This window comes from Harpia harpyja, chromosome 4 (assembly GCF_026419915.1).
Source record: "Harpia harpyja isolate bHarHar1 chromosome 4, bHarHar1 primary haplotype, whole genome shotgun sequence".
NCBI classification, from domain to species: Eukaryota; Metazoa; Chordata; class Aves; order Accipitriformes; family Accipitridae; genus Harpia; species Harpia harpyja.
This window is the reverse complement of record NC_068943.1, coordinates 80,026,565-80,051,966: the sequence shown is the minus strand read 5'-3', so window position 1 is coordinate 80,051,966 and position 25,402 is coordinate 80,026,565. Positions and strand designations below refer to the sequence as shown.

At 53.3% G+C, this 25,402-nt stretch overlaps 2 protein-coding genes across 2 annotated transcripts; both read right to left on the bottom strand.

Moving 5' to 3' along the window:
• Window positions 1-1,386: 1,386 nt before the first annotated feature.
• LOC128140731 (feather keratin Cos2-3-like) lies at window positions 1,387-24,207 on the bottom strand. Its single transcript, XM_052784934.1, has 2 exons — window positions 24,157-24,207; window positions 1,387-2,022 (listed from the first exon to the last, which is right to left on the bottom strand). The coding sequence occupies exons 1-2, from the start codon at window positions 24,202-24,204 to the stop codon at window positions 1,720-1,722; spliced, it is 351 nt and encodes a 116-aa protein (XP_052640894.1). The 5' UTR covers window positions 24,205-24,207; the 3' UTR covers window positions 1,387-1,719.
• Window positions 12,422-15,260, bottom strand: LOC128140714 (olfactory receptor 6F1-like). The gene is given in 3 exon segments (XM_052784925.1): window positions 12,422-13,828; window positions 15,163-15,219; window positions 15,222-15,260. Coding segments are annotated over 3 exon segments (1,041 nt in total). The 3' UTR covers window positions 12,422-12,883.
• Window positions 24,208-25,402: the final 1,195 nt, after the last annotated feature.

Genomic DNA, 25,402 nt, shown 5'->3' with positions numbered 1-25,402 from the left:
TCCCACTGTGAGCTGAGTAGATATGGAAAGAATATTTTCCCCCACTGGATATTAAAACTCTTTCCTGCTGACAGATCATGGCCTGTGATATATATCGGGGCACTCTTGGAGCCCACCCCAAGCTGTAAGTAGTAGGTTCCCTGCAGGCTGCAAGGTTAGAAAGCCTTTTCCAGATAATTCTTCCGCCCCTCCCTCACCCCGATTTTGTTAACATTCAACACTTGATTCTTGCGGTAATGGGGCAGATTTCCATGAATTAGGGTTACTTCTGCCCTGGTATCTAGCAGAGCCACAGCCTGTTGGTTGTTATTCTGGCTCCACAGTGTTACAAGCAGAACACAAGGGCTCTGTTCATTCCTCCCCATGCCTGTCCCTATCCCTGTCCTGGTCCCTTTGCTGATGAGGGAACGTCCCTAAACCGGGCTTATTTGCAGGGAAGGGGAGATGCCAGCCTGTGTGCCCCATGCCCACACCCCACCATTTCCTGCCCAGACCCCTTTGAGCTGCTGCGCCTGCATCTCATGTGGGGCTGCTGCTTCAGCTCCAAACATCCTCATGTCCCCTTCAAGCATGGTAGTAACAACAAACGCAGCACTAGTGGTCGTTGTCTTTTCCTTGCCCTACCCTCTGTTTCCTGAAACAAGCTCCTAGTTCAGGTGGGCTGGGACCTTCAGCTAATTCCTCCTCACTTTCCCAATTCACCAAGAAAACCATTGAGGACAGGTCTCTTGTGACTGTTTCACTCTCCCCTTCTCTGTGCTGATTGCCCTCAGCTCTCACATGCTTAGCTCTACTTTCCAGCCTCAATGCATACAGCAGCATGGGTGACTATTCCCTGCTGGCCCCATCCATGCATGCTGGCCATGGCCCCTAGACTGAGTGGTGGAGGGGAGAGGAAGGTGGAGTAGCAGCTATGGGCCATCCCAAGGGCTGTTCCCTTCTCTAGCCCTCTTCCCATTCCCCAAAGCAAATCATCTTTTGGAACCCAACACCACCCCCTGTCACCCCAGTGCAGCTCCAACCATAGCAAGAGGAACACTCTTCCTCAAGAGATCATGTGGCTGCTGACCCCTGAGGGCCTCCTGCCTTTCTGGATGTTTGTGGGCAGAGACACAGCAGGGCAAGGCCTGATCGTCACAGGCAGCAGAGCAGCCAGGGATGGCTTCCTCAGCTCCATGAGAGAGTGCCCAAAAGAGGATCCACTGCAGGGTGTGGAGCCTCTCATTCCTCTGTGGATGGAGAAGGGTCTCCTTGTGCCCTCACCTCCCCCATCCACCCCAGAGCAACATCTTTCTCTTTTGGCCGCTTGGCGAGTGTCCACAGGGGGAAGGACCACAGGGAGGCAAGGCTTGAATGCAGCAGAGCTTTAATGAGTCAAAAGAGGGCAACGAGTTCACTCCAAGCGGAGGACAGAAGTGCAGGGAGTGCTGGGGGCAGCCGAGAGTCTGGAGTCCTTGGTCATGGGGAAGTTCCTGCATCATGCCTGCCCCGTGGAGGGAGAGGAGACAGATGGTCCCTACCAGGTTGGTGTTGGGGAGATAGTGTGGGCAAGGGGATAGGCAGCAACAAAGAAAAGGGAAAGAAAGGCAAAACCATTTGGGTATACTGAAAACAGCATCCAAAAGACTGATCCTCTGCCCAGCACCATGTTCTGAGTTCCTCAAGGTGTCACCCTGGGGCTTTTCCAGCATCTTTATCTGGAGATGGGCCACCTGCTGCCTAGTAGCGTCTGGAAATGCCAGAGAGGTCACAGCACCCAGAGTTGATGGGCACTCCATCACAGCTGAGGATCCTGCCAACAGCAGCGGAGGTGGAGGAGCCCACAACGGTGTTCTGCGGGAAGGAGCTGAGGATGGGACCGGGCAGGGTCACCACCACAGTAGAGGGCTCAATGACGACAGTGGAGTTCTGGCACTGCCTGACACAGGGCTCATTGCAGCTGTTGGCCAGCGGGGTCGGGCCACAGGGCCGGCATGGCAGGCACTGGTTGTAGCAGGACATGTCGTGGGGCTGGAAGTGCACCTGGGAGAGAAGCAGGGAGGAAGTAGAGCACAAGGGTGACTGAGGAGCAGCCTGGTTACCCTGTCACAAAGGAGCCAAGGCCAATAATGAATGGGAAGCTGGAGGCTCGGCCAGAAGACACGCAGTCTTCAATGTCCTACAAAGAACTGCCTGACCCAGGGAGGCTCTCTCCTAATTCCTAAACCAAAACACCCCTCGACCATGTCCCAGCCTCTCTCTAAGCAGTCCTTCTCCCTGCTTCCCCCTCTCAGGACAAGAAGATCCAAACCCCAGCACAGGCCAGAGCCTGTATCAACTGAGAGGTCCATCGAGGAGAGATCTCACTTTGGAAGAGAAGGAGAAGGGGCTTCAGACTCACCTGGTTCCCAAGGAGAAGGAGGCAAGAGCAGTGGATGAGAGAGCAGGGACTTGGGCTGCCTTTTATACCTGCCCTTCATTGCTGTAGGACCAGAGGCACCCTTTGCAGAGGTAACAATTTTCTGACAAGCTCATCTTCAATGCAAACCATTGCAGCTAATGATATGGGCTGTGCTTTGGTTTCCTGCACTGCTGCCTTTTCATTTCCAGATTTGTTCCATGCCCATTCCCCAAAGAAGGCTTCTTCTGAGCAGTGGGATGAAAGGCCCAGGATTTCTCAGGCAGGAATGCGGCAGTGCAGGCAGAAGGCACAGCTCAAGTGCTGGACAGGTCCAGAGCAGGCAAGTGACATCAGTCTGGCTCACCCTGTCGGGGCTGCTTGAAGTGTCATTCTCAGGAAGGAGCTCCAGCAATGCTCAGCTGGATGTCATGGGCTCCCGTGCATGAGGACATGCCGTGTCCTGGTCTTTCCTTCCCTCCTCAGCTCACCCTGATGGTCCCTTGTTCCTGCCTCCCCAGGGGTGTGCGTTGTGCTCCTAGGTTTTGACCCCCTCCTGCCTAACACTGCCCAGTCCCCAGGGGTCCTCAGCAGGGTCCATGGTTCATGGTGTTCCTGTGTGTGTGTGCTTGTCTTGCGTGTACTTGTAAGCAACCAGGTTTGTGTGGATGCCCATCAGAGCACATATATGTGTATAATCCAAGCTGGTATGCATGAGCCCATGTCTGTGTGTCCTTGTGTATCCCTCATCACGAGGGAATATGCTGCTCATGGCAGGGACACTCTCCACTGCTCTCTCCATGAGCGTCACAGAGCAGCAGGTTCCCAGGGTCAGAAGGAGCCTGAGTGCAGCTGAGTGGTGATGGCACCAGACTGCTAGAGAACTGTCCAGGGAAGAGGCACTGAAATGCAGCCACTGTCTCCTGAGCCCTCCTTTCCCTGCCTCTCCAAAGCTCAAGCTCCGCTGCTGCTGATTTCAGGCCCCAACAAGGATGGTTTCACACCAGTTTTGATCCACAGTTTAATTCAGTGTAAACAATATTGGGAATACTTCAGCATGGCTGGCAGTCCTCCCTGCCTGCCCCTCCAGGCCAGGACACAGCAGATCTCCCCAGTGCAAGAGAGTTCAAAAGGATGGGGATTGCTCTCTGGGGAAGGAGAAAGGCTGAGGAATCCTGCTGACCTTGCGCTGGCCATCCCTGAGTGGATCTGCTTCCAGTGCAGGGTCAGTGGTGTCTGGGGTGGTGCACGACCCCTCTCATGTCAAGGCCAAATGTACTTCATCGGCCTGGTGCTGTGTCAGGCAGGGACTGAGACCTTGGATCAAACAGGTACTGAATGAAAGGAACACAGAGCGTGATACCACTGTGCTGTGAGTGGAAGGACAGACCCTGTGGCCTGCACAGGAAAGGCAAAGAACTGGTGATTGCTTTGGACTTCAGCCCACAAGGACCTTCCTGCCCCACACTGGAATCTCGGTCTGAGTGCCCAGCAACTGCCCCTGGGAGGGAAGGGGCATTGGATCCTAGACCGCATCTCCCAAAGCCAGCTGCTGTCCCACAGGGGTGTCCCGAACAGACCCTCTTTCTGACAAGGGCTGTGCACAGTGGGTAAATTTTCTAAGCCCATCTCCCTGCCTGAATGGCTGTCAGCCTGAGGTCAGGACCATCTTGGACTCAGTGCAGTCAAGGGCTTTCCCCCTTCCCTTTACTGACCTCGGTGAGATCAGCGCCAGGCAGCTCTGCTGGGAGAGCTCAGCCAGGGCTGATTCCCCTCTTCGTGGGTCTGCTTTTGAGCTGAGGCTCTACTCCATCTGAGAGCCAACCTCATTGCTTCCTCGTGAGGTAACAGGCACTGTGGAAAAAGGGAAGGGCAGGGGAGGTGTGTACCTAGAGTTTAGCAAGACCTTTGACAGCCTCTCCTGTAATTCCTTGATGACCAAATTGGAGACGAATGGGTTCAGTTAGAGGATGACAAGGTGGGTGGAAAAATGGCTGTACTGCCAGGCTCAGAGAGTTGTGACCATGGTGCAAAGCCCAGCTGGCCAACACTTATTAGTGGGGTGTAGTATTCAGGATCAGTAGTAGGACCAATACTCTTAATGTTGTCAGGAATGTCATGAGTGGGAACTCTTAGCAAGTCTGTGGATAACACCCAGCAGGGGGAATGGGCCGTAACTTTCAGACATGGCTCCTGTTTAGAGAACCTGGACAGGCTGGAGAAATGGGCTGACTGGAACTTCATGAAGGTCAGAAAGAGCAAGGGCAAAATTTTGCATCTGAGGGAGAAATCAGCCTAGGCAGTCATGCAGGCTGGCAGCTGGCTGCCTAGGAAGCAGATCCATAGAAAAGGATGTGGGGTTTTAGGAGAGACCCAGCTGAACATGAGACAGCAGCGTGCCTTTGCAGCAAACAGGACCAAGTGCATCCTGAGCTGTGTCAGCCAAAGTGTTGCCGGCAGGTCCAGGAAGGTGACCCTGCCCCTCTGGCCCTTGAGAGACCACAGCTGGAGTACTGCAGCCAGATTGGGGCTCCCTGGTCCAAGAAGGATATTGACATACTGAAGCGAGCCCAACAAAGGCCACCAAGTCGATTAGGGGGCTGACAAACATGACATGTGAGGAGAAGCTGAGAGAAGTGGGCCTGCTCCTCTTGGAGAAGAGATGTCTCAGGGGACACCTTCTTGTGGTCTAAAACTACTTTTTCAGAGGAAATGGAGAAAATGAACCTAGACTCTGGAAGTGCTCTGCAACAGGACTAGAGGCAATGACCAGCTGCTGGAACATGGGGAGTGCCAGTGAAGCAAGAGGCTAAAGGAAAAAATGAGAACAGGCATGGATTTCCCTGGGAGTTTCTGTAATCTTCATCATGGAGTAGCCTGATCTAACGTGAACTGTTCCAAGCCAGAGTTGAGCTAGGTGACCTCTGCAGTTCCCTTCTGACCTGCGTTCTGACTCAGTGATTCCCCCTCTCCCCTGCCCTGAACCCTGCACTCCCATGGGCACAGGTGTCCTCTCAGCCCCTTGGCCACCGCACAACTTTTAGGCATTGTGCCGGGAGTGCAGAGAGGCAGCTGAAGGGAGGGAGGCTCTCAGCCTCCTCCCTGCCATCCGCAGGAAATCAGCGGCTGCTGTCGGCAGCCCCTGAGCTCGGAGACAGCTCTGGGAAGCTGGTCCATCTCCTGGGTCAGGGCCCTGCTGCCGTGCCAGGCTGCCGCTGGCGCTGCGCAGGCTGCTTCTTGCTGGGGAGGTGTCCTTGCTGGAGGAGCGGGAGAGGGCATTTCCCAGGAGACGAAGCGGTGCCCGTGCAGAGCCCCTGCGCCCTCTCAGCCCGGGCGGCGCCGGCGCAGGGCTCAGCCCCGGGGCGGAGCTGGCGGAGGCGGCGGAGAGGAGGCGCCGCGGCCGGAGCAGAGAGCCGGGGCTGGCGGGGGGCAGCGAGGCGCGGGCGGCGGAGCGGCGGGATGCGGCGGTGCCGGGGCGCGGGGCTGGCGGCGCTGGCCGCGGTGCTCCTGGGTGCGCGGGGCTGGCGGGGGTGGACGGGGGCCGGGCCGGGGCTGCGTGGGGCCGGCGCTGGGCCCGGGACTCGCCTCTGGCCCTCCTGCTCCTTCTTGGTCCTTCTTTGAGCTCTGTCCTCCCCTCTGCTGTCATCCCTTCTGCCCTCAATGAAGTCGTCCCTCCCAGCTTGGCATTGTTCATTGACTTTGTTCATCCATTTCTTTATGCCTCCCTGCCTCCCTCCTCCCCCCCTCATCCAATCTCTTTTCCTCAATGCCTTCTCCTCTTCTTCACTCACACTGTCCTTCCAAACATCCCTTATACATGCTTGTCTCCCACAAAGCACTCTCAGAGAAATTGTCGCTCCACACTTTGTTCTCAGAGCATATCCCCGTCATCTGTGAACTGTCTTCTCCCCTCTCCTGCTGCATGGTATTTTCTAGTGAAGCAAATGGATTCTTCTTTTCTTTTCGTCAGTGACTGCAGGCAGAGCCCAGGTGCAGCAGGAGGCGTCGGCAGAGACCACCGAGGGCACCGGCATCAGCATCAACTGCTCACACCCCAACATACAGACCGGCGACTCCATCCTCTGGTACCGCCAGCTCCCGGGCCGAGGCCCCGCATTCCTCGTGAGCACTTTTAAAGAGTCCAAAGAGCTGCCGGACCCGCCGGGGCGGCTGTCGGTGGCGGCAGACCGCCGGTCCAGCGCCCTGTGGCTCGCCCGGCCCCGGCGCGGGGACGCGGCGGTGTATTACTGCGCCCTGAGAGACACGGGGAGAGGAGCCGGGGCTGCGGCCGGGCACGAACCGCCGCGGGCGGGGCCGGGCCTGTGGGGCGGGGGCGGGGGGACAGCCCCGCCCAGCCCCGCCCGGCCCCGCCCAGCCCCGCCCGGCCTCGGGCCCCGGGGCGGTTGCGCCGCCCGCCCGGCACCGGCACCGGCACCGGCACCGGCACCCCCGCCCTCCCACCGGGACGCAGACAGACATCCCCCGCGACAGCGGGGAGGAATCGCGACCGGAGCGGTGGCGGTGGCCGGCGGTGCCCGGGAAGGAGCGATTGCAGCCGCCGGCCCCGCTGGCTCCCGGCGAGGAGCAGCGCCTTTCTGCTGTGCCCAGGGAGGCGGGCAGCAGAGATCCTCCTGCCCACGGGCAGCCCTCGGCCCTGCCGCGCGAAGCGGGCATTGCTGCGGCTCAACGGACAGGGCCCGGGATCTCTTTCCCACCACGAACATCACCAGGTCCTCTTGGAACAGAAAGACCTAACTGATACGGTGCCAATACAAGCCGTTTCTTTGAAACCACAACCAGAAGTGGTCTCTTGCTGTTAACTTTGTAAACAGGCTCAGACACACAATTACAAACTCAATCCCCCAGCTCCACAGGCCGCTTCTGTCGTGCTCCTGCTGGTGTTGGAAAGGCATCCTGTAGAGCCAGCAGTTCTGCCTCGGCACCAACACGAGAAGGAGATACTGGTTGTCCCAGACACCTTCAAGTGTATCGCACGGTGGCTAGTGTTCGGGCCATAGGGCTTGTTGCACAGGAGTCCCCTTAACCTCAGGTTGAGAGCCTTTGGTGTTGAAGCAAAGTCCAGGAGATAGGAGAGGAGCTTGAGCTGGGCACTTGTTGAAAGACACATCTGAGACTCAAGTTCAGACCTCAGGAGTGAGCCACAAAGAGGTCTGCTAAGTTGCCCTATGGGACTGAAGGTCTGAGGTGAGTGGGAGCTGGAAAGAGGCCTGTGGCCATGGGGTCCTGGGCCCAGCCAGTCCCCAGTGAGGCCTGTGTGGCTGCAGAAGCTGTGAAAGTCCACGTTCACAGGCTTCAGAGGCAGGGAGGAAAGGTTCAGCCCTCTTCCCTGCCTCAGCTGGGGACTGTTGTGGCAGCTATGGTTGTATTACAAGGGGACTCCTGGCAGGTTTGCAGTCATTGGAGAGCAGAGGGCAGCCCACCGTCCTTCTGCCATGGCCTCGACTGAAAAACAGGACCCTGAAGGCCTTGTGGGAGCGGGGTTGTGAATGGGTGCTGCTACACTAATCACCTGCTTCCTGCAGTCCCTGCCAACCATGTGAGCAAAGAGCCCTGGGTGCAAGTGGCAGAGGAGCCCTGCTCCAGGCAGCAGACATCAGAAGACATGAAAATCAAGTAGCCCTTTTGCTTGCCTGGGTATTGGGGTTCTGGGGCCCAGGGTGGGACAAGCAGCTGGAGATTGTGGGTAATGTGGATAGGTGAAGGGACACAGAGGGACTGCCTGTACAGCAGAGAGCTGTGTTGCCACATCCTCCCCCTGCCAGAGTGCGGGAGCGCGTCTGTTCCTGTGCGGCTGGTTTCTGCAGCAGATGCTCTTTACCGAGAAGTTTCTCTTCAGGTTCCTCCTCTATGGCCAGAAGCAAAGGGAGGGAGTGTGCAACACCTGAGCCCAGGCACTTCAGTGTGTGCCTGGTCCTTTCTCCATGCAGACAGTGCCAGGGACAGGGTGGACGTGGGTGGGTGCAGGGGTGCCTTCTCCATCTCCTGCAGAGCCGGGTGCAGGTCTGTGCAGCTGGCTAGGTGGTTGATGTCGGGAGAATTTCACAAAGGATGCCTGTCCCTCTGATTGACAGGACTTAAACCATGAGTCTGCTATCTCTCTAGAGAGCCTTCTTGTGGTGGAGGTTGGAGGACAGACCCAAAGAGGCCTGCCTGGAGCAGCAGGGAGAGAGTTTTGCTCCACCCTCTGGGCTGTGGCTTGGAGGCCTCTCTGATCTGGCAGAGGCAGAAGAGGTGAAGCTGCAAGCATCGGTTGCCTCCTGCTGACAGGTCCCTGGGCACCCCATGAAGGGAGAGCGTGACATGGTCCTGCTTTTCCTGGCAGCACTGGTGGGACTGACAGACTTTGGTGAGATGTGACTTTCAGGCTAGGGAGAACGAGGCAAGAGTTTGCGCAGTTGGTGGTGGAAGTGGGGAGACGTGAGTCCTGTTTCCCTGGGGGATCAGGGAGTGTTTCTGTAGGCAGAGCAGGGGCTGCAGGTGGGTACAGCAAATAACGTGGGAGATGTCATGAGTAATGGGCATCAGAGGAGGAATAAGGCCTCACCTTAAATTTGCAGGTACTGAACATTCTTGAATGTGCTGCTAATAAACATAAAGCCTGAAAGAGGGTAGGCGCTAGGGAACGGAGCGATGCATCATATAGGAGCTTCTCTCCTGGACATATTGGATAAAATGCTACTAATCTCTGTCAGGATGGTCATAAACCTTGGGGGACAGGGAAGGCTAACTCAATGCAAGAAGAGCTGAAATGCCATACAAGGACAGGGCAAGGGCAGAGGATGTGGTGTGTCATATGGAGGAACTGTTCTAGCAAGAAGATAGCAAGAAGATATGGTCAGAGGTGGGAGAGGAACAGCTCATGTCCTCTGCTGCTGAAGGAGAGACCAGCAGTTAATATGGATCAGAGGCAGGTATGGATAGAACCCGTGGACTGAAAGACCAGTGAGTATTGCTGAAAAGCAGGATGATCTGGGGGGTGAGTAGTGGCAAGAACCTGCAGAAAGAAGTGTGCAGGGGCAAACAGCTCACAGTTTCTGAGGCTAGGAAAAGTGAGCTGCAAAGTGGGGACAGTGAGCAAGCTGATGAAGTGATAGATGGACAGGTACACAGGCAAGCAAAGCTGAAAGCTCTTTCTGGATTTACAGGTCATGCCCAAAAGGACTCTGTGCTGCAGTTTCCAGCAGAAATGACCATCCAGGCAGGGGAGAGCACAGCTCTGCACTGCAATTTCTCCACCAGCTCTGCCAATCCCTACATCTACTGGTACCAGCAGCGCCAGTCCCAGTCCCCTCAGATGCTGCTGTGGGTGAGCAAGTACAAAGCTCGTGTAGATTCAGGGAGATTCTCCTCTGAACTGACTGCGGAGACCTCCCAGGTGCTTCTGAATGTGCGGGATGCCGAGCTCCAGGACAGCGCTGCCTATTTCTGTGCACTGAGCCCACACTGGTGCCCACAGCTTGCAGCACTGCACAGAAAGGTGGGGGGTGCTCTGAGGAGCAGTTCCCTCCCTGCCGCTGCTTGCATGTGGCTCTGAGCTCAGCCTGCCCAAGCAGCAGCACCTGGGAACTGCGGTGAGTCTGGGCTTCTACCTCCCCAGCCTGTGCTGCTGTGAAGCATATGCCAGCATGACTTTGACAGCTGCATCTAGATCCAGGGTCTTTGATGATGAAAAGAGTCCAAGAAACCTGACTTGGGGCAGAGTCATTGGAGGCTGCACCATCAACAAGCCAAGCCAGGCTTGTAAATGCCCTCTGCTTAAAATGGCTGGTACACTGGAGTGAGTGCTCAGGGCAAGTAACCTATCAGCTCATCGTCCTGTTCCCTTTCCCTGTGCCTCCGCTGATGGCCATAGCTGGAGAACGAAGCTAGTGGTAGGAGGCACAACTGCTCTTATGGTTTTGCCATTTGGCCATAGTAGCCCAAGAAGGGAAGAGCCCTTCCTTGCCCTGCATCTGGGCGTCAGCAAGTGAAAAAGACCCATCAGCCAGGCGCTGGACAAGATTCTCTGTTCAAACCCTTCCCACACTCATCCACTGCCAGAGAGTGGTCCCACCCTTTTTCATGTCTCTTCTTCTTCTCAGGGAAATCATCAGGGCTCAGCTGGGAAGGAAGCCCTATGTCCCTGAGTCCATGCTGGTTTCTCTGCCCAACAGCTGGCAATCACTTCTCAGTGAACTTGTTTCCACCCATAGGCAACAGGAATGGTTCTGGGGACCTATTCTCAGGCAATCCCACCCCAGCACTGCATGTGGAAGCTCAGCTGGAGGGTGCTGGCTTTCCAGCTGGATCCCACCCTATGAAGTGCTCATGAAGTATCATCCAGTTCACCTGAGAAAGCCTAAGGTACTTGGTTGTTGACCTACTGCTGTTCCAGAATGGCCTGCCTCTTGCAAGTGACATGGGCCTGCTCTGCCAGCCCTGTTGGAGGCTTTGCATGCCCCTATTCATCTCAGAGGGCATTATCTCAGACAGCATTGATGAGGAATGGACATCAGCCCTCAGTGTCCTGCACTCCACTGCGTCTAGGGTGCCTTGGACATTTCAGGTCCTGCTTTTGGTTGCTTTCCAGGGCTGCAGAGGGCTTCAACAATCCAGACACAATTCTTCCCCAAAACAACATTATCCCTAAAGCAGGATTGACAAGCAGTGATGGCTACCTGAGGACAGATCCAGGCTCAGGCTCCTTCTCCAGCCTCAGTGGGCTGTCCCAGGGATTTTCCCAAATGCCACTGAGAAAGAGAGCACAGCTGAGAAGGGTGGGCATCAGCCTGTCCTTGGGTACTGGTGCCTGGGCCTGGCTGCAGGTCTAAGAGCCAAGTGGCCAAGGACAGGTGGATACGGGAGGTTGGTGAGTCGCCTCCAGAAGCACCGTTGCTTCCAGAAGGGAGGAGAAGACGTTCAGTCCAGACTCCATCATCTCCCTTGGAGAGCTCTACACTCAGATGAATTCAATCCCACACTGTTCATAAAGGTGCATCTGCCATGTTGATGCCTCCTCCTTATGAAGTGGTCGCATGGACTGCCTTCACTGTCAGTGTGCAGAACGAAGAGCTTTGAGAACGTGATTCATCAGTTGTGAAATGAAAATCACAGGAAGGGGAAAAGCAAGAGCCCTTTGGAAGTGCTAATGTCCTGCCAATAAGGGCAAGGAGAGACTTGCGACCCAGCCAGCCTTTCACAGCTCTGCAGTTTGGGGACTTTGCCAATCACATTGAAGTGTTTCCACAGCAAAGCCCAAAATGGGTGGAACAATGGACTGTTAAAAACTGATGTGGGGTTTTAGTTATGGAAATACCCTGACACACCTAGCATGAAGCACAGCAATTTGCATATTTTTAATAAAAAATCAGAAAGTACATTCAGATACAGAAGAGAGAAAAGAAGGGGAATGTAAATTTTGTTGACAGTCTTATGCTAGGAATAATGACTATAGGTAGAGAACCTAGACATTGCCAAATTTTATCTTGAACCAGAGTATGATTTGATGAGACAGCCACAAGAATGGGACATAGATACATCTAGAAAACATCAGACTAAACAGAGAAATACATGTCTATTTCCTAAAGCAATGAGCCAGCTGCTGGGACTTCTTTAGGGGATTCAGATGAATCCCTGACAAAATGAAGCACTTTGCTAAGTGGAAGACAAACCTGTGGGAGGACCACTCCTCCAGCTCTCTTGGAGAACCATTTCTGGATGGGATTTGTGACCCTTTCCAAGTACTGGTCTTTAGAGCACTGTGAGGCTGTCATGGTTTAACCCCAGCCAGCAACTAAGCACCACACAGCTGCCCACTCACCCCCCCCTGGTAGGATGGAGGAAAGAATCAGAAGGATAAAAGTGACAAAACTTGTGGTTTGAGATAAAGACAGTTTAATAAGTAAAGCAAAAGTCACGTGCGCAAGCAAAGCAAAACAAGGACTTCATTCACTACTTCACTTCGGCAGGCAGGTGTTCAGCCATCTCCAGGAAAGCAGGGCTCCATCACCCGTAAGTGTTACTTGGGAAGACAAATGCCAGAACTCTGAACATTCCGCCCGCTTCATTCTTCTTCCCCCAGCTTTATATGCTGATAATGACATCATCTGGTATGGAATATCCCTTTGGTCAGCTGGGGTCAGCTGTACCAACTGTGTCCCCTCCCAACTTCTTGTGCACGTCCAGCCTGCTCCCTGGTGGGGCACTGTGAGAGGCAGAAAAGGCCTTGACTGTGTAAGCGCTGCTTAGCAGTAACAAAAACATCTCTGTATTATCAACACTGTTTTCAGCACAAATCCAAACATAGCTCTATCCCAGCTGCTATGACAAAAATTAACTCTATCCCAGAAAAAAACAGTACAGAGGCATTTTGAATTAACTCAGGAATGAACAGAGGGAGGTGGGAGCATAAGAAGTGAGGCTCAGCCCATCCTAAGATGGCTGTGAGTGAGATCAGCTCACTGGGGAATTGTTGGCTTCTCACTACCTGTGATGCCCAGGTGCACTTCACTTTTTCTGGAAAGCCCACCCCAGAGCTTGCCTCACTTCTTTGTTCCTGAGTGTGTAAATGAAGGGGTTCAACAAAGGAGTTACAACAGTGTTAAAGGTATTCACGAGTTTGTTCAGATCCAGGGAGTTCTGGGCTGACGGTTTGACATACAGGAACATGGTAGAGCCATACCAGATTGTGACAACACTGAGATGGGCAGAGCAAGTGGAAAAGGCCTTTTTTCGGCCATGGACTGACTGGATCCTCAGGATGGAAGAGATAATGTATATGTAGGAGACCAGAGTGACCACACAGGAGGCCACCACAACAATTATGGAGACAAGGAAGGTTGCCAGCTCCACGGGCCATGTGTCACTGCAGGAGAGGGCAAGGCAGGAATCTATATCGCAGAGGAAATGATTGATGACATCTGGCCCACAGAACGTCAGCCTGGATGTCAGAAAGGCCAGCAACGAGACGGCCAGAAAGCCTCCCAGCCAGGAGCTGAGTGCTAGCCGAGCAGGGAGGACACTGTTCATGAGGGAGCTGTATCTCAAGGGGTAGCATATGGCTAAGTAGCGGTCATAGGCCATGACAGACAGGAGAAAACATTCAGTGGAGCCTAGGGAGAGAAGAAAAAACAACTGGAGGATGCAGACTCTGAAGGAGATGGTCTGGCTAGTCCCCAGCATGACTCCTATGGCTTTGGGAACAACGCCCGTAGTGTACCAGATCTCTAGAAAGGAGAGATTACAGAGGAAGAAGTACATTGGGGTCCGTAGGTTGCTGTTCATCCACACCAGAGCTATGATGCATGCATTGCCTATTACTGTCAGGGAGTACGTCAGTGCAAATACCACCACAAGGGAGACCCGAGAATGCCATGTGCCTGGGAAGCCAAGAAGGATGAATTCTTCCACACCTGTCCCATTTGCCATGTCCTCCCAAGCGTGGAGGTTCATCTGCAAAGACAGGAATGTTTCTGTGAGCTTGCATGTCTGTGCTGGTCCTTCAGATGCTACTTCAGATACTACTAGATGCACTAGTAGTGAAACAAAACCACCATCCCTGCAAAAGTAGTTGGTGCAGAGCATGGGAAAATGGCATCTACCCTAAGTTAAAATTGTCAGGGAAATCCTTTGCTGCAGAAACACATTTGAACAACTAGAACTGACCCTGAAGGTCAGGCCTACACCATCAAATGAACATGGAGAATTATTTATCATATCAAGCGCAGGCATCTCCTTTAGAACATGGTGAATGCAATTGCTTCCCTGAGATGAAAATCCCATTTAGGAAACTGGATGGCAGGCTGAGGGTCTCCAGCTATGTAAAAGGCTGTTGTAGAGGAAGGGAATAACATTACCCGCACTCTTCAAGGCAGGCAATACTGAGTTGTGATTTCAGCCAATGAGACTGAGGGATGAGAAAACTGTCATGACAATGTGGTACTGGAAGAGAGTTTCTCACCTCTTCTAGGTCAGTTTATCACAAGAAATTTGGACTGAGATGGCAGTGACACAGGGCAGCAGGCTAGTATGACAGTCATTACTCAAGGACTCATGGTCTTGTATATTTGCTTTCTTCCAAGTCTCAGCACAGGAAGCTTTTCAAATACCTCCATTTCCTCCACTGATGTCTGCTTCTCAGCATAGCTACTAGGGGTAGGATTCACCTCTCTAATTTTGCCATCTCAGAGTCAGGGGAAGGACTTCTGCTGACGAAGCTGAAAGATCTACAGCGAAATACTCCTATCTCACCTCCTCAGCTTACCCCCTTCTTTCTCCGTGGACAGAGAAAAGGCACGAGGGAGACATGGCTCATCTTGTCTTATATGCATGGCTAAAAGCCCTTTAGAAGTGCCAGGTTGTCTCTGAGGACTAAGGCAGGAGTCTAGCAAGCAGCTTAGATGAATGTTGGACATCTCAACTTGGGCAGACATATCCATGCCTCAGTGGTTGAAGGCAAAATCCTCTTAGTTGAATCCCCACCAAGGCAGTTCTGCTGAGAAACCAGCTGAACTGCTGGATATAATCTATGCCCTCCCTGCAGACAAGGGAGGATTCTTGATCAGTTCTCTAGGGCAGAAATGATCTCATTCTCAGGTGAATGTCTAAGACAGATGGAGCTGAACCACCACCTGAAGGATCCCTTTCTCTCCTTTCTTCCTCCTTAGCAATACATACCAGAAATCTCATGTGGCTAAAGAGCAGAGGAAACCCCCTAAACCCAGCTCTCCTTAAACATGCAAAGCATTGGAAGTTTATGCTAGAGGTCTTGGGCAGGCTTCACTCACCAGCTCAGCTGATGGAAATGATTCAAAAGACATCTCTACATGCACCATCCTGCAGTTGAAGCCATGAAGCCATGGTCTCCTTCGCTGAGGGAGAACATTGGAAAGAGGTTGATTTATTGGAGGAGCTCTGGATGCAGCGATGTCAGAAGTGTGGATAAACAGCTCTCCCCTTGCCAATGCACTTCAAGCTGTACACAATTGCCTGACGTTATTTCCTCTCCATTTACCTAGCAGGTATTGACAGCTTGGGCTCCCAAATTTCTTTCCCCCTCACAGCCACCACTGTACTTCCACGAAGGGGAGCCTTGTGTGCACACACACAGTGTAAAGTCTCTCCAGTTTAGCTCCATATAGTGAGAGCATACATCAGAGAGTCACCAGCATCATTAGCTTAAGAACATCCCCACACCCACCTCATTAACACACTGAAGCTCAAACTGGCCACACCTAGGAGACAGGTTTCTGTTTTCCCTCTATGTGCCACAGGGAGTTTGATCTCTGGGGGATCTCATGGGCTTGTCAGAGGTGGATAATGCTCTCTCTTCACACAGGCCAATTAAAGAACAGCAATGCAATTCTCTAAAGTTGCTGTCAGGCTGGGTGTTTGCCTCCTGCCTGCAGCTGTGGTATGTGAACCTTGTCAGGAACTCAGTGCTCTCTTGTGTAGCCATTTGCTGACACACAGGAGGTGTCTGAACTAGGTATGCCCAAGAGACTGGAAGTGTCAAGTATTTGGTGCTGGATAGTAATGTGGTCTTGAAACCTCCAGGGTGGGACATAACTAAAGGCAACTATGGATGCATGAATACAGAGGGAGTAAGGTAAGGGATTCACCTACCTCATTTCAGAGCCTCTAACTGCAGCTAAGGCCTAAGTCTTCAGTCTTCATTGAAGTAAAGATCTAAGTAAGATCTAAGCACAAAGTCAAGAGGTGAGTAGGGGAAAATTGATCTCCCCTGCCTCCAGAGCAGGTGTCTCCAGGTAAGCTTCTCATCTTTGCTCCATTCATTATCAGTGGAGAGAAATAGGCACTGTCAAGTGTCAGTTTAGCCCTTTCAAAAGATGCTCTCTCATACAGATCAGGCAATCCATGCCTTACAAGCACTAATTTTTCTTCTGTTGACACTCAAGATAAACTAGACAGCTGGTTTAGACAACACACACACACACAAGTCTCTACCTCTAGGCATCTAGAGTTAGTTGAGAAGACTCACACCCAGAGAGATGCTGCCTACTCTGTCCAGGGCCACCACACAGGTGTTGGACTTGACAGAGTCATCTTCTGCAAGTCCTGTGTCCAAGGAATCAATGTGGTTGAGAGAAAACTGATCTGCACTTGTTGTGAGGGGGAGATGCAGCTAATGAGAGTAATGTGCACAGCTTGAGCCCATTCGCTGACCATGAAGCCCTCACCCTGCTATCTATCTGCCCTAGAGTACCATGGACATGGCTATGGGGTTTAGCCATGGGATGGAGGTGCTTGTAGGCTCTGGAAGGACAGCTGAGGGGTTCACTTCCGATCGCATGATGAAGCAAGCCATGCACACGTGACCAGGCATGCAGGTCTTGCTGTGAGCTTATGCTAGCTGGGCAGTTCAGAGGCCACGACTGGTCAATTGCACAATCTGTGTTTCCAGAAAGATGGTTCATGCCATTTACTGTGCACATCTGCTTTCAGATGGGGTAAGTCCCTTGTGTAAGCTGATGTCTCTTCACTGACTGTGGGAAGAACCTGCAGAGTCTATTAGGGCAAGTCCAGAGGAGGGCCACGAAAATGATCAGAGGGTTGTAGCACCTCTCCTATGAAGAAAGGCTGAGAGAGTTGGGATTGTTTAGCCTGGAGAAGAGAAGGCCCTGGGAAGACCTTATGTCGTGGTTTAACCCCAGACAGCAATTAAGCACCACGCAGCCCCTCACTCACTCCCCCCCCCCCCCCAGTGGGATGGGGGAGAAAATCGGGAAAAGAAGTAAAACTCATGGGTTGAGATAAGAACAGTTTAATAGAACAGAAAAGAAGAAACTAATAATGATAACACTACTAAAATGACAGCAGTAATAATAAAAGGATTGGAATATACAAATGATGCACAGTGCAATTGCTCACCACCCACCGATCAACGCCCTGTTAGTCCCAGAGTGGTGATCCACCCACACCCACTCTACCCAGTTTATATGCTAGATGTGACATCACATGGTATGGAATACCCCACTGGCCAGTTTGGGTCAGCTGTCCTGGCTGTGTCCCCTCCCAACTTCTTGTGCCCCCCCCCCCAGCTTTCTCTCTGGCTGGGCATGAAAAGCTGAAAAATCCTTGACTTTAGTCTAAACACTACTTAGCTATAACTGAAAACATCACTGCTATCAACATTCTTCTCATACCGAACTCAAAACATAGCACTGTACCAGCTACTAGGAAGACAATTAACTCTATCCCAGCTGAAACCAGGACAGTATCCAGCCTTTATTCTATACTATTCGACATCATGCTCAGTTCCCATACCTTCAGTTACATCCCATTCAATCATCATCACCTTTTCTGTCCCTTTGAGACATATAAACAATGATACATCTATATATATATGTATAAACACACACAGATATCATTCCTTTAGTTTATGGGTCGTGTTCATAAAATGTTCGTTAAGTTCATTTAGTTCCCAAATCTGGGCTCCATCTGTCATACCAGTCTTTCTGGGCAGAAGGGGTGGTGCAAAGTCCTTCCAGTCGGCAGAGCAGAATTGGGCTTCAGTGCGGTATGGCGAGCAGGTGACATTGGACACAGCAGGAGGACGCTGTGCACCGTTGGATTGTTGCATGCTGGAGTCAGTTCTGGTTCCATTAGTACTGCACTTTGCTCAGTTTTATCACAGTTCATTCTTGCTTGATCCAAGTGATTCTTACTGTAGTACTATGGATATAGCACATAACAATTATAGTAACGATAACATACAGTAGCAGGGTTATATAGAAACTAATATAATACAGTTTAATTCTGACTATTCTCACCTAAAATCAAATCCCCTTGAGGCACACATTGGACTTCCCCATCTTTTTGCATCATCCACCAAGTGCACCCAGGTCCTTGAGCAAAAGCAATCCCACGAATGGGTTTACCTTTGCCTGAGGCAGGAGTAACCCAGACTATCTTCCCTAACGTATTTTTTATGTGCACTACAGGGACTTTGTCCCCTTCTACAGTATGTAAAAGTTCTGACTGGGCAGGGCCACCCCGATTGGCAGATCCTCTGGTGTTGACTAACCAGGTGTCTTTCGCTAAATGTGTATCCCAATGTTTGAAGGTTCCACCCCCCCATTGCTCTCAATGTAGTCTTTAACAGTCCATTGTATTGTTCAATTTTCCTGGAGGCGGGTGCATGATAGGGGATGTGATATACCGACTCAATGCCATGCTCTTTGGCCCAGGTGTCTATGAGGTTGTTTTGGAAGTGAGTCCTGTTGTCTGATTCAGTTCTTTCTGGGGTGCCATGTCACCACAAGACCTGCTTTTCAAGGCCCAGGATAGTGTTCCGGGCGGTGGCATGGGGCATGGGATATGTTTGCAGCCACCCGGTGGTTGCTTCTACCATTGTAAGCACATGGTGCTTGCCTTGGCGAGTTTGTGGGAGTGTGATATAGTCAATCTGCCAGGCTTCCCCATATTTATATTTCAGCCATCGCCCTCCATACCACAGGGGCTTTAACTGCTTGGCTTGCTTTGAGACAAGGGGAGTCAAAAGAATCTCAGTAGACATAATAAAGGGGGGATGAGAGATGATGTTTAGCGCTTACATTGTTGAAATTGGCTGAGGCAGAGACAGTCTTTGATAAGAAGAGCTGGTCCCAAGGACCAGCCAATGAGGTAGAGACAGCTCCTGATAAGAAGCAAGAGCAGGCCCCAAGAGCCAGCTAAGACCGGTCTTGCGGCTTGGGTGAATGCCAAGAAACCACTGAGCCTGCGCAAGAAAAAAGGTTACTAGCGGTGATGAAGAGGAGTCATCTATCTTCATCTCTGCGACCACCATAAAGAGGCACTGCGCAAACGCAGTTGAGAGGAGACTATGGAAATGACCTCTCGGAGCTAATTTTAATATGAAGCGGGGATAGGTCATGCATATGTATAGCATAGTGTGAATATGTAACACTTGACTGTATAAACTTGAGACAAACTGCCGAGTCGGGTGCGCACGACTTTGGTGGGACTACCCCCCGTGCTGCCCAGCGCTGAATGAACATACCTACTTTACAATCTCACTGATTGTGGAGTCTGTTTTCCGCACGTCAACATGGTGCCTTTTATTTTGTGTTACAAAAATAAAATGCACATCTTCTCGAACACTGGAAGGTTATTTCTGTCGTAACATCCACCAACGTGCAGCACAGGCTGGCACAGGGCACTCCAGCAGATTTCTTTGCAGCAGCTACTCATGCTAATTTACGGGCATCTCAGGCCTTTAGTGGAAGGCACAATAGAGCAGATCTGTCTTGCCACTCCTTGAGTACAGCGTTTTCTTCAAAGCTCCCAATACACCTCCCTCTGTGCAGTCTCCCTGGACACCCAAACACCACCATTAGCACATTCAGGGCCTTGTCCTTCCCCAGAATGCTCCCCAGAATCCCCTGCCAGGGCTGTCCCCAGGGTGTCCCCAGCTGGTCATGTTTATGCATGTGTTCTCTTGTCTGCACTTGTCTGCATGCTGGATTTGTGCAAGTGTTTCTGGGTGCAGAATTTTGCATGATTGCAGGATGGTGCACATGAGCATGTGTGTGTTTGTGTGTCTCTCATCACAAGGGAATGCACTGTTCACAGCAGGAAGACTCTCCACTGCTCTGTCCATAAGCTCCACAAAGCAGCCAGGGCCAGAAGGAGCCTGAGTGCTGCTCAACAACAACAGAACAAACCTGGCAGACAACTGCCCACAGCACAGGCACTGAAATGCAATCTTTTTTATCTTCAGCTCTCCTTTTCCTGCTTCTGCAAAACTCACACTGTTTTACTGCTGATTTCAGGTCACAACAAGGATGGTTTCACAACAGTTTGGATCCATAGTTTAATTCAGTGTAACGATATTGGAAGTGCCTCAGCATGGCTGGCAGTCCCCTCTCCCTGCCTCTCCAGGCAAATACACAGCTGCTTTCCCCAGTGCTAGGGAGTTCAAAAGGATGGGGTTTGCTTTATGGACAGGGAGAAGGGCTGAGAGATCCTGCTCACCATGTGCTGTCCATCCCTGAGTGGACCTGTTTCCAATGCAGTGTTGATGGTGTCTGGGGTGGGACACACACCCACCTCATGTCCATGCCAATGCCAAATGTACTCATCAACCTGGTGCTGTGTCAGGCAGGGGCTGAGACGTTGGACTGAACAGGTACTGAATAAAAGGAACATGGAGCCAATGAGTTCTGGTGCTCTGCTGCACCTCATACTCACCAAGAAAGAAGAGCTCATTGAGGATGTGAAAAGCAAAAGCAGCCTTGGCTGCAATGACCATGAGCTGTGGTGTTCAGGATCCTGAGGGCAGCGAGGAGGGTGAATAGCAAGCTCACAACCCTGGACTTCAGGAGAGCAGACTTTGGCTTCTTCAAAGATCTGCTCAGAAGAGTCCCCTGGGATAAGGCCCTAGAGGGAACAGGGGCCCAAGAAAGCTGGTTAATATTCAAGGATCACCTCCTCCAAGCTGAAGAGCAGCCCATCCCAGTGAGGACAAATTCCAGAAGGCATGCCAGGAGGCCTACGTGAATGAACAAGGAGCTCCTGATCAAACTCAAACACAAAAAGGAAGCATACAGAAGGTGGAAGCAAGGACAAGTAACCTGAGAGGAATACAGAGACAATGTCCAATGAGGTTAGGAAAGATAAAGCCCAGCTGGAAATAAGTCTAGTGAGGGATGTCAAAGGCAGTTAAGAAGGGCTTCTATAAGGACACAGGTAACAAAAGGAAGAATACAGAAAATGTAGGACCACTGCTGAGTGAGATTGGGGCCCTGGTGGCACAGGATACAGAAAAAACTGAGATGCTGAAGGCCTTCTTTGCCTCAGTCCTTACTAGCAAGACTGGCCTTCAGAAATCGCAACTGCAGACCAGGGGGAAAGTCAGAAGCAAGGGAGATCTACCTTTGGTGGAAGGAGATCAGGTCAGGGAATCCTTAAATAAACTGCACATACATAAGTCCATGGGCCCTGGTGGAATGCACCCACAAGTGCTGAGGGAACTGGCTCATGTCATTGCCAGGTCACTCATGATTATCTTCAGTTGATCATGGTGATTGAGAGGGGTACCTGAGGACTGGAGGAAAGCAGATGTCACTCCTGTCTTCAAGAAGGGCAAGAAGGAGAACCCAGGGAACTACAGGCCTTTCAGCATCACCTTGATCCCTGGGAAGGAGATGGAGCATCTAATCATAGAAAGCCTGCCTAATCCAGGCATGTTAAGGATAAGAAAGTCATCAGGAGTAGTCAGTATGGCTTCACCAAGGGGAAGTCATGCCTGATCAACTTGATAAGCTTCTGTGATGAAGTGACTGGACTGGGAGATGAGGGGACAGCAGTAGAGCTTGTCTACCTGGACAAGCCTTTGACACTGTAGCCCATAAGATCCTCATAGAGAAGCTGTTCATGTAAGGGCTAGATGAGCAGACAGTGAGGTAGATTGAAAACCGTCTGAATGGCCTGGCCCAGAGGGTGGTGACCAGTAGTGCAAAACCTAGTTGGAGGCCAATGACTAGTGGTGTACTCCATGGATCAATACTGGGTCCTGTTGAACATCTTCCTTAATGATCTGGATGATGGGACAGAGTGTACCCTCAGCAAGTTTGCAGATGATAGCAAACCGTGAGGAGTGGCTGATAGGCCAGAGGGTCACGCCGCCATCTAGGGGGACTTCGCCAAGATGGAGAAATGGGCTGATAGGAACCTCGTGCAGCTCAAGAAGGGGAAGTGCAAATTCCTGCCCCTGGGGAAGAACAATTTCATGCACTAGGGCAGCTTGGGATCACCCAGATAGAAAGCAGCTTTGCAGAAAAAAACCTGGGGGTTCTGGTAGACACCAACTTGGCCATGAGCCAGCAATGTGCCCTTGTGTCAAAGAAGTCCAGTGGTACCCTCAGCTGCATTAGACAAAAGTATTGCCAACAGGTCAAGAGAGGGGATTGCTACCCCTTATTCAGCACTGGTGGGCCACAACTGGAGTGGCATATTCTCCCATACTTCCTTTATGACCAAATTGGTGACAAATGGGTTCAGAAGGAGGATGATAAGGTGAGTGGAAAATTGGCTGGACTACTGGGGTGAAAGAGTTGTGATCCGTGGAGCAAAGCCCATCTGACAGACACTTACTACTGGAGTCTCTCAGGGATCAGCAGTAGGAACAACACTGTTTACTGTTTTCACGAATGCCACAACTAGTGGGAATGAGGACACTCTCTGCAAGTTTGGGGATGACAGCCAACCACAGGGAACAGGCGGTACACTGATCTCTGTTAGCCAGATTGTTCCCAGCAGGTCCGGGAACTACCTGTTCAAAGGCAACAGAGAAGATGGACTAGACTGTGGAAGTACTCCGCCACAGGAGTAGAGGCAATGAACAGCTGCTGGAACATGAGTTCTAGTTAAGCATGCGCTTCCCTGGGAGCCGCTGCAATCCTCATCTAATAGTAGCTGGATCTAATGCGACCTGTTCCAAGAGGGAGTTGATGTAGATGCCCTCTGGAGGTCCTGGATTCTGACTCAGTGATTCCCCCTCTCCCCTGCCCTGCCCTGAACCCTGCACTCCCATGGGCACAGGTGTCCTCACAGCCCCTTGGCCACAGCACAACTTTTAGGCATTGTGCCGGGAGTGCAGAGAGGCAGCTGAAGGGAGGGAGGCTCTCAGCCTCCTCCCTGCCATCCGCAGGAAATCAGTGGCTGCTGTCGGCAGCCCCTGAGCTCGGAGACAGCTCTGGGAAGCTGGTCCATCTCCTGGGTCAGGGCCCTGCTGCCGTGCCAGGCTGCCGCTGGCGCTGCGCAGGCTGCTTCTTGCTGGGGAGGTGTCCTTGCTGGAGGAGCGGGAGAGGGCATTTCCCAGGAGACGAAGCGGTGCCCGTGCAGAGCCCCTGCGCCCTCTCAGCCCGGGCGGCGCCGGCGCAGGGCTCAGCCCCGGGGCGGAGCTGGCGGAGGCGGCGGAGAGGAGGCGCCGCGGCCGGAGCAGAGAGCCGGGGCTGGCGGGGGGCAGCGAGGCGCGGGCGGCGGAGCGGCGGGATGCGGCGGTGCCGGGGCGCGGGGCTGGCGGCGCTGGCCGCGGTGCTCCTGGGTGCGCGGGGCTGGCGGGGGTGGACGGGGGCGGGGGCTGTGCCCGGGCTGTTCCGCGGGGAGCCCAGCGCCGAGCCTTCCCTCTCCTTCTTCAGCGTGTCTTTCCCCCTCCCTGCCTCTCTGCCATCCCTCGTCCCCCTTCCAAACCCTCCGAGTCCTCGCTTCCTATCCTCCCTATTTTGCCATCAGCTCTGGTGGCACAAGCCTGCTTGCATGTACGCCTGCCTTTCCATGCACCTACTCTTTCCCCTGTGCATTCGGCAGTTCTTACTGCCCTGACTATAGCCCTCCGCCCTTCACTCTAACAACCCATCTCCCCGTCTGCTCCTCCTCTCTTCATCCAGCCATCCACGCACCCAGCTTTTGACCCATCTCTCCACGCATCTAGCATCCTTAAGCCCTCTTCCCACCCTGAGACCCCTCTCACATCTCTCCGTTTCCTTCATGTCTGTAGGCACGAGGTTGCTTTCCTGCACCACACCGTTATTGCATACATCCTCTCATCCCCCTGTGCATTCAGCATTTATTCTTCTTCTGAATTCAACCCTTCATCCTTCGCTGCAACACACCCAACTCTCCTGTCTCCTCTCCCTCTCGCCGTCCATCCATCCATCCATCCATCCATCCCTCCATCCATGCACCTGACTTTCATTGTAACTCGGCATGCATCAATTTCACATTCCCTCCCAGACTTCTCCCCTTGCTCCACACACCTGCCCCAGGACCACTCTCCATCCCTGTTGATGGGCACACGTCGCCATCCGTTCCAGTCCAGTTTTGTCTCACTGCCACTGCTCCTGACTGTTTCTCTGGGAAAAGAGCCACCAGAGTTGAGCGATCTTTGGTCTTTCCTTCTCCTTTCTCGGCAGTGGCTGTGGTCAGAGCCCAGGTGCAGCAGGAGGCGTCGGCAGAGACCACCGAGGGCACCGGCATCAGCATCAACTGCTCACACCCCAACATACAGACCGGCGACTACATCCTCTGGTACCGCCAGCTCCCGGGCCGAGGCCCCGCATTCCTCGTGAGCACTCTTAAGGGCTCCAAAGAGCTGCCGGACCCACCGGGGCGGCTGTCGGTGGCGGCAGACCGCCGGTCCAGCGCCCTGTGGCTCGCCCGGCCCCGGCGCGGGGACGCGGCGGTGTATTACTGCGCCCTGAGAGACACGGGGAGAGGAGCCGGGGCTGCGGCCGGGCACGAACCGCCGCGGGCGGGGCCGGGCCTGTGGGGCGGGGGCGGGGGGACAGCCCCGGGCGGGCCCGCCAGGGGGCGCTGCCGCTCCGCCCGCCGGCGCCGCCTCGCCCCGCCCGGCCCCGCCCGGCCCCGCCCAGCCCCGCCCGGCCTCGGGCCCCGGGGCGGTTCCCCCGCCCGCCCCGCCCGGCACCGGCACCGGCACCCCCGCCCTCCCACCGGGACGCAGACAGACATCCCCCGCGACAGCGGGGAGGAATCGCGACCGGAGCGGTGGCGGTGGCCGGCGGTGCCCGGGAAGGAGCGATTGCAGCCGCCGGCCCAGCTGGCTCCCGGCGAGGAGCAGCGCCTTTCTGCTGTGCCCAGGGAGGCGGGCAGCAGAGATCCTCCTGCCCACGGGCAGCCCTCGGTCCTGCCGCAGGGACCGGCCACTGCTGACACGGGACATACAGGGCCTCTTCTCGGGCGTCTGACTTTCCCCGCTGGGATAGCCAAGGGAGCCCTGAGCAGGTGTTCCCCTCTGCTCTGTAACCACAGGGACTCCCCTGCGAAGCTGCTAATGCAAAACTTGACTTAGAAAAGAACGCCCAGAAGGGGTTCCACGTTTTGTTTCTTTTTCCTCTGCCCAACAGAAAACTGCTGGAGGCTGCATTTCTCGGGTGTGCATTTCTGGGATCTAGTTTGTCCCTCTGTGCACATGCCTCTTGTTATGCTAATCCTGTTTTGGAAAGCAAAGAGCTGGTCCTGGAGAGGAGAAGCTGTGGGGAAAGC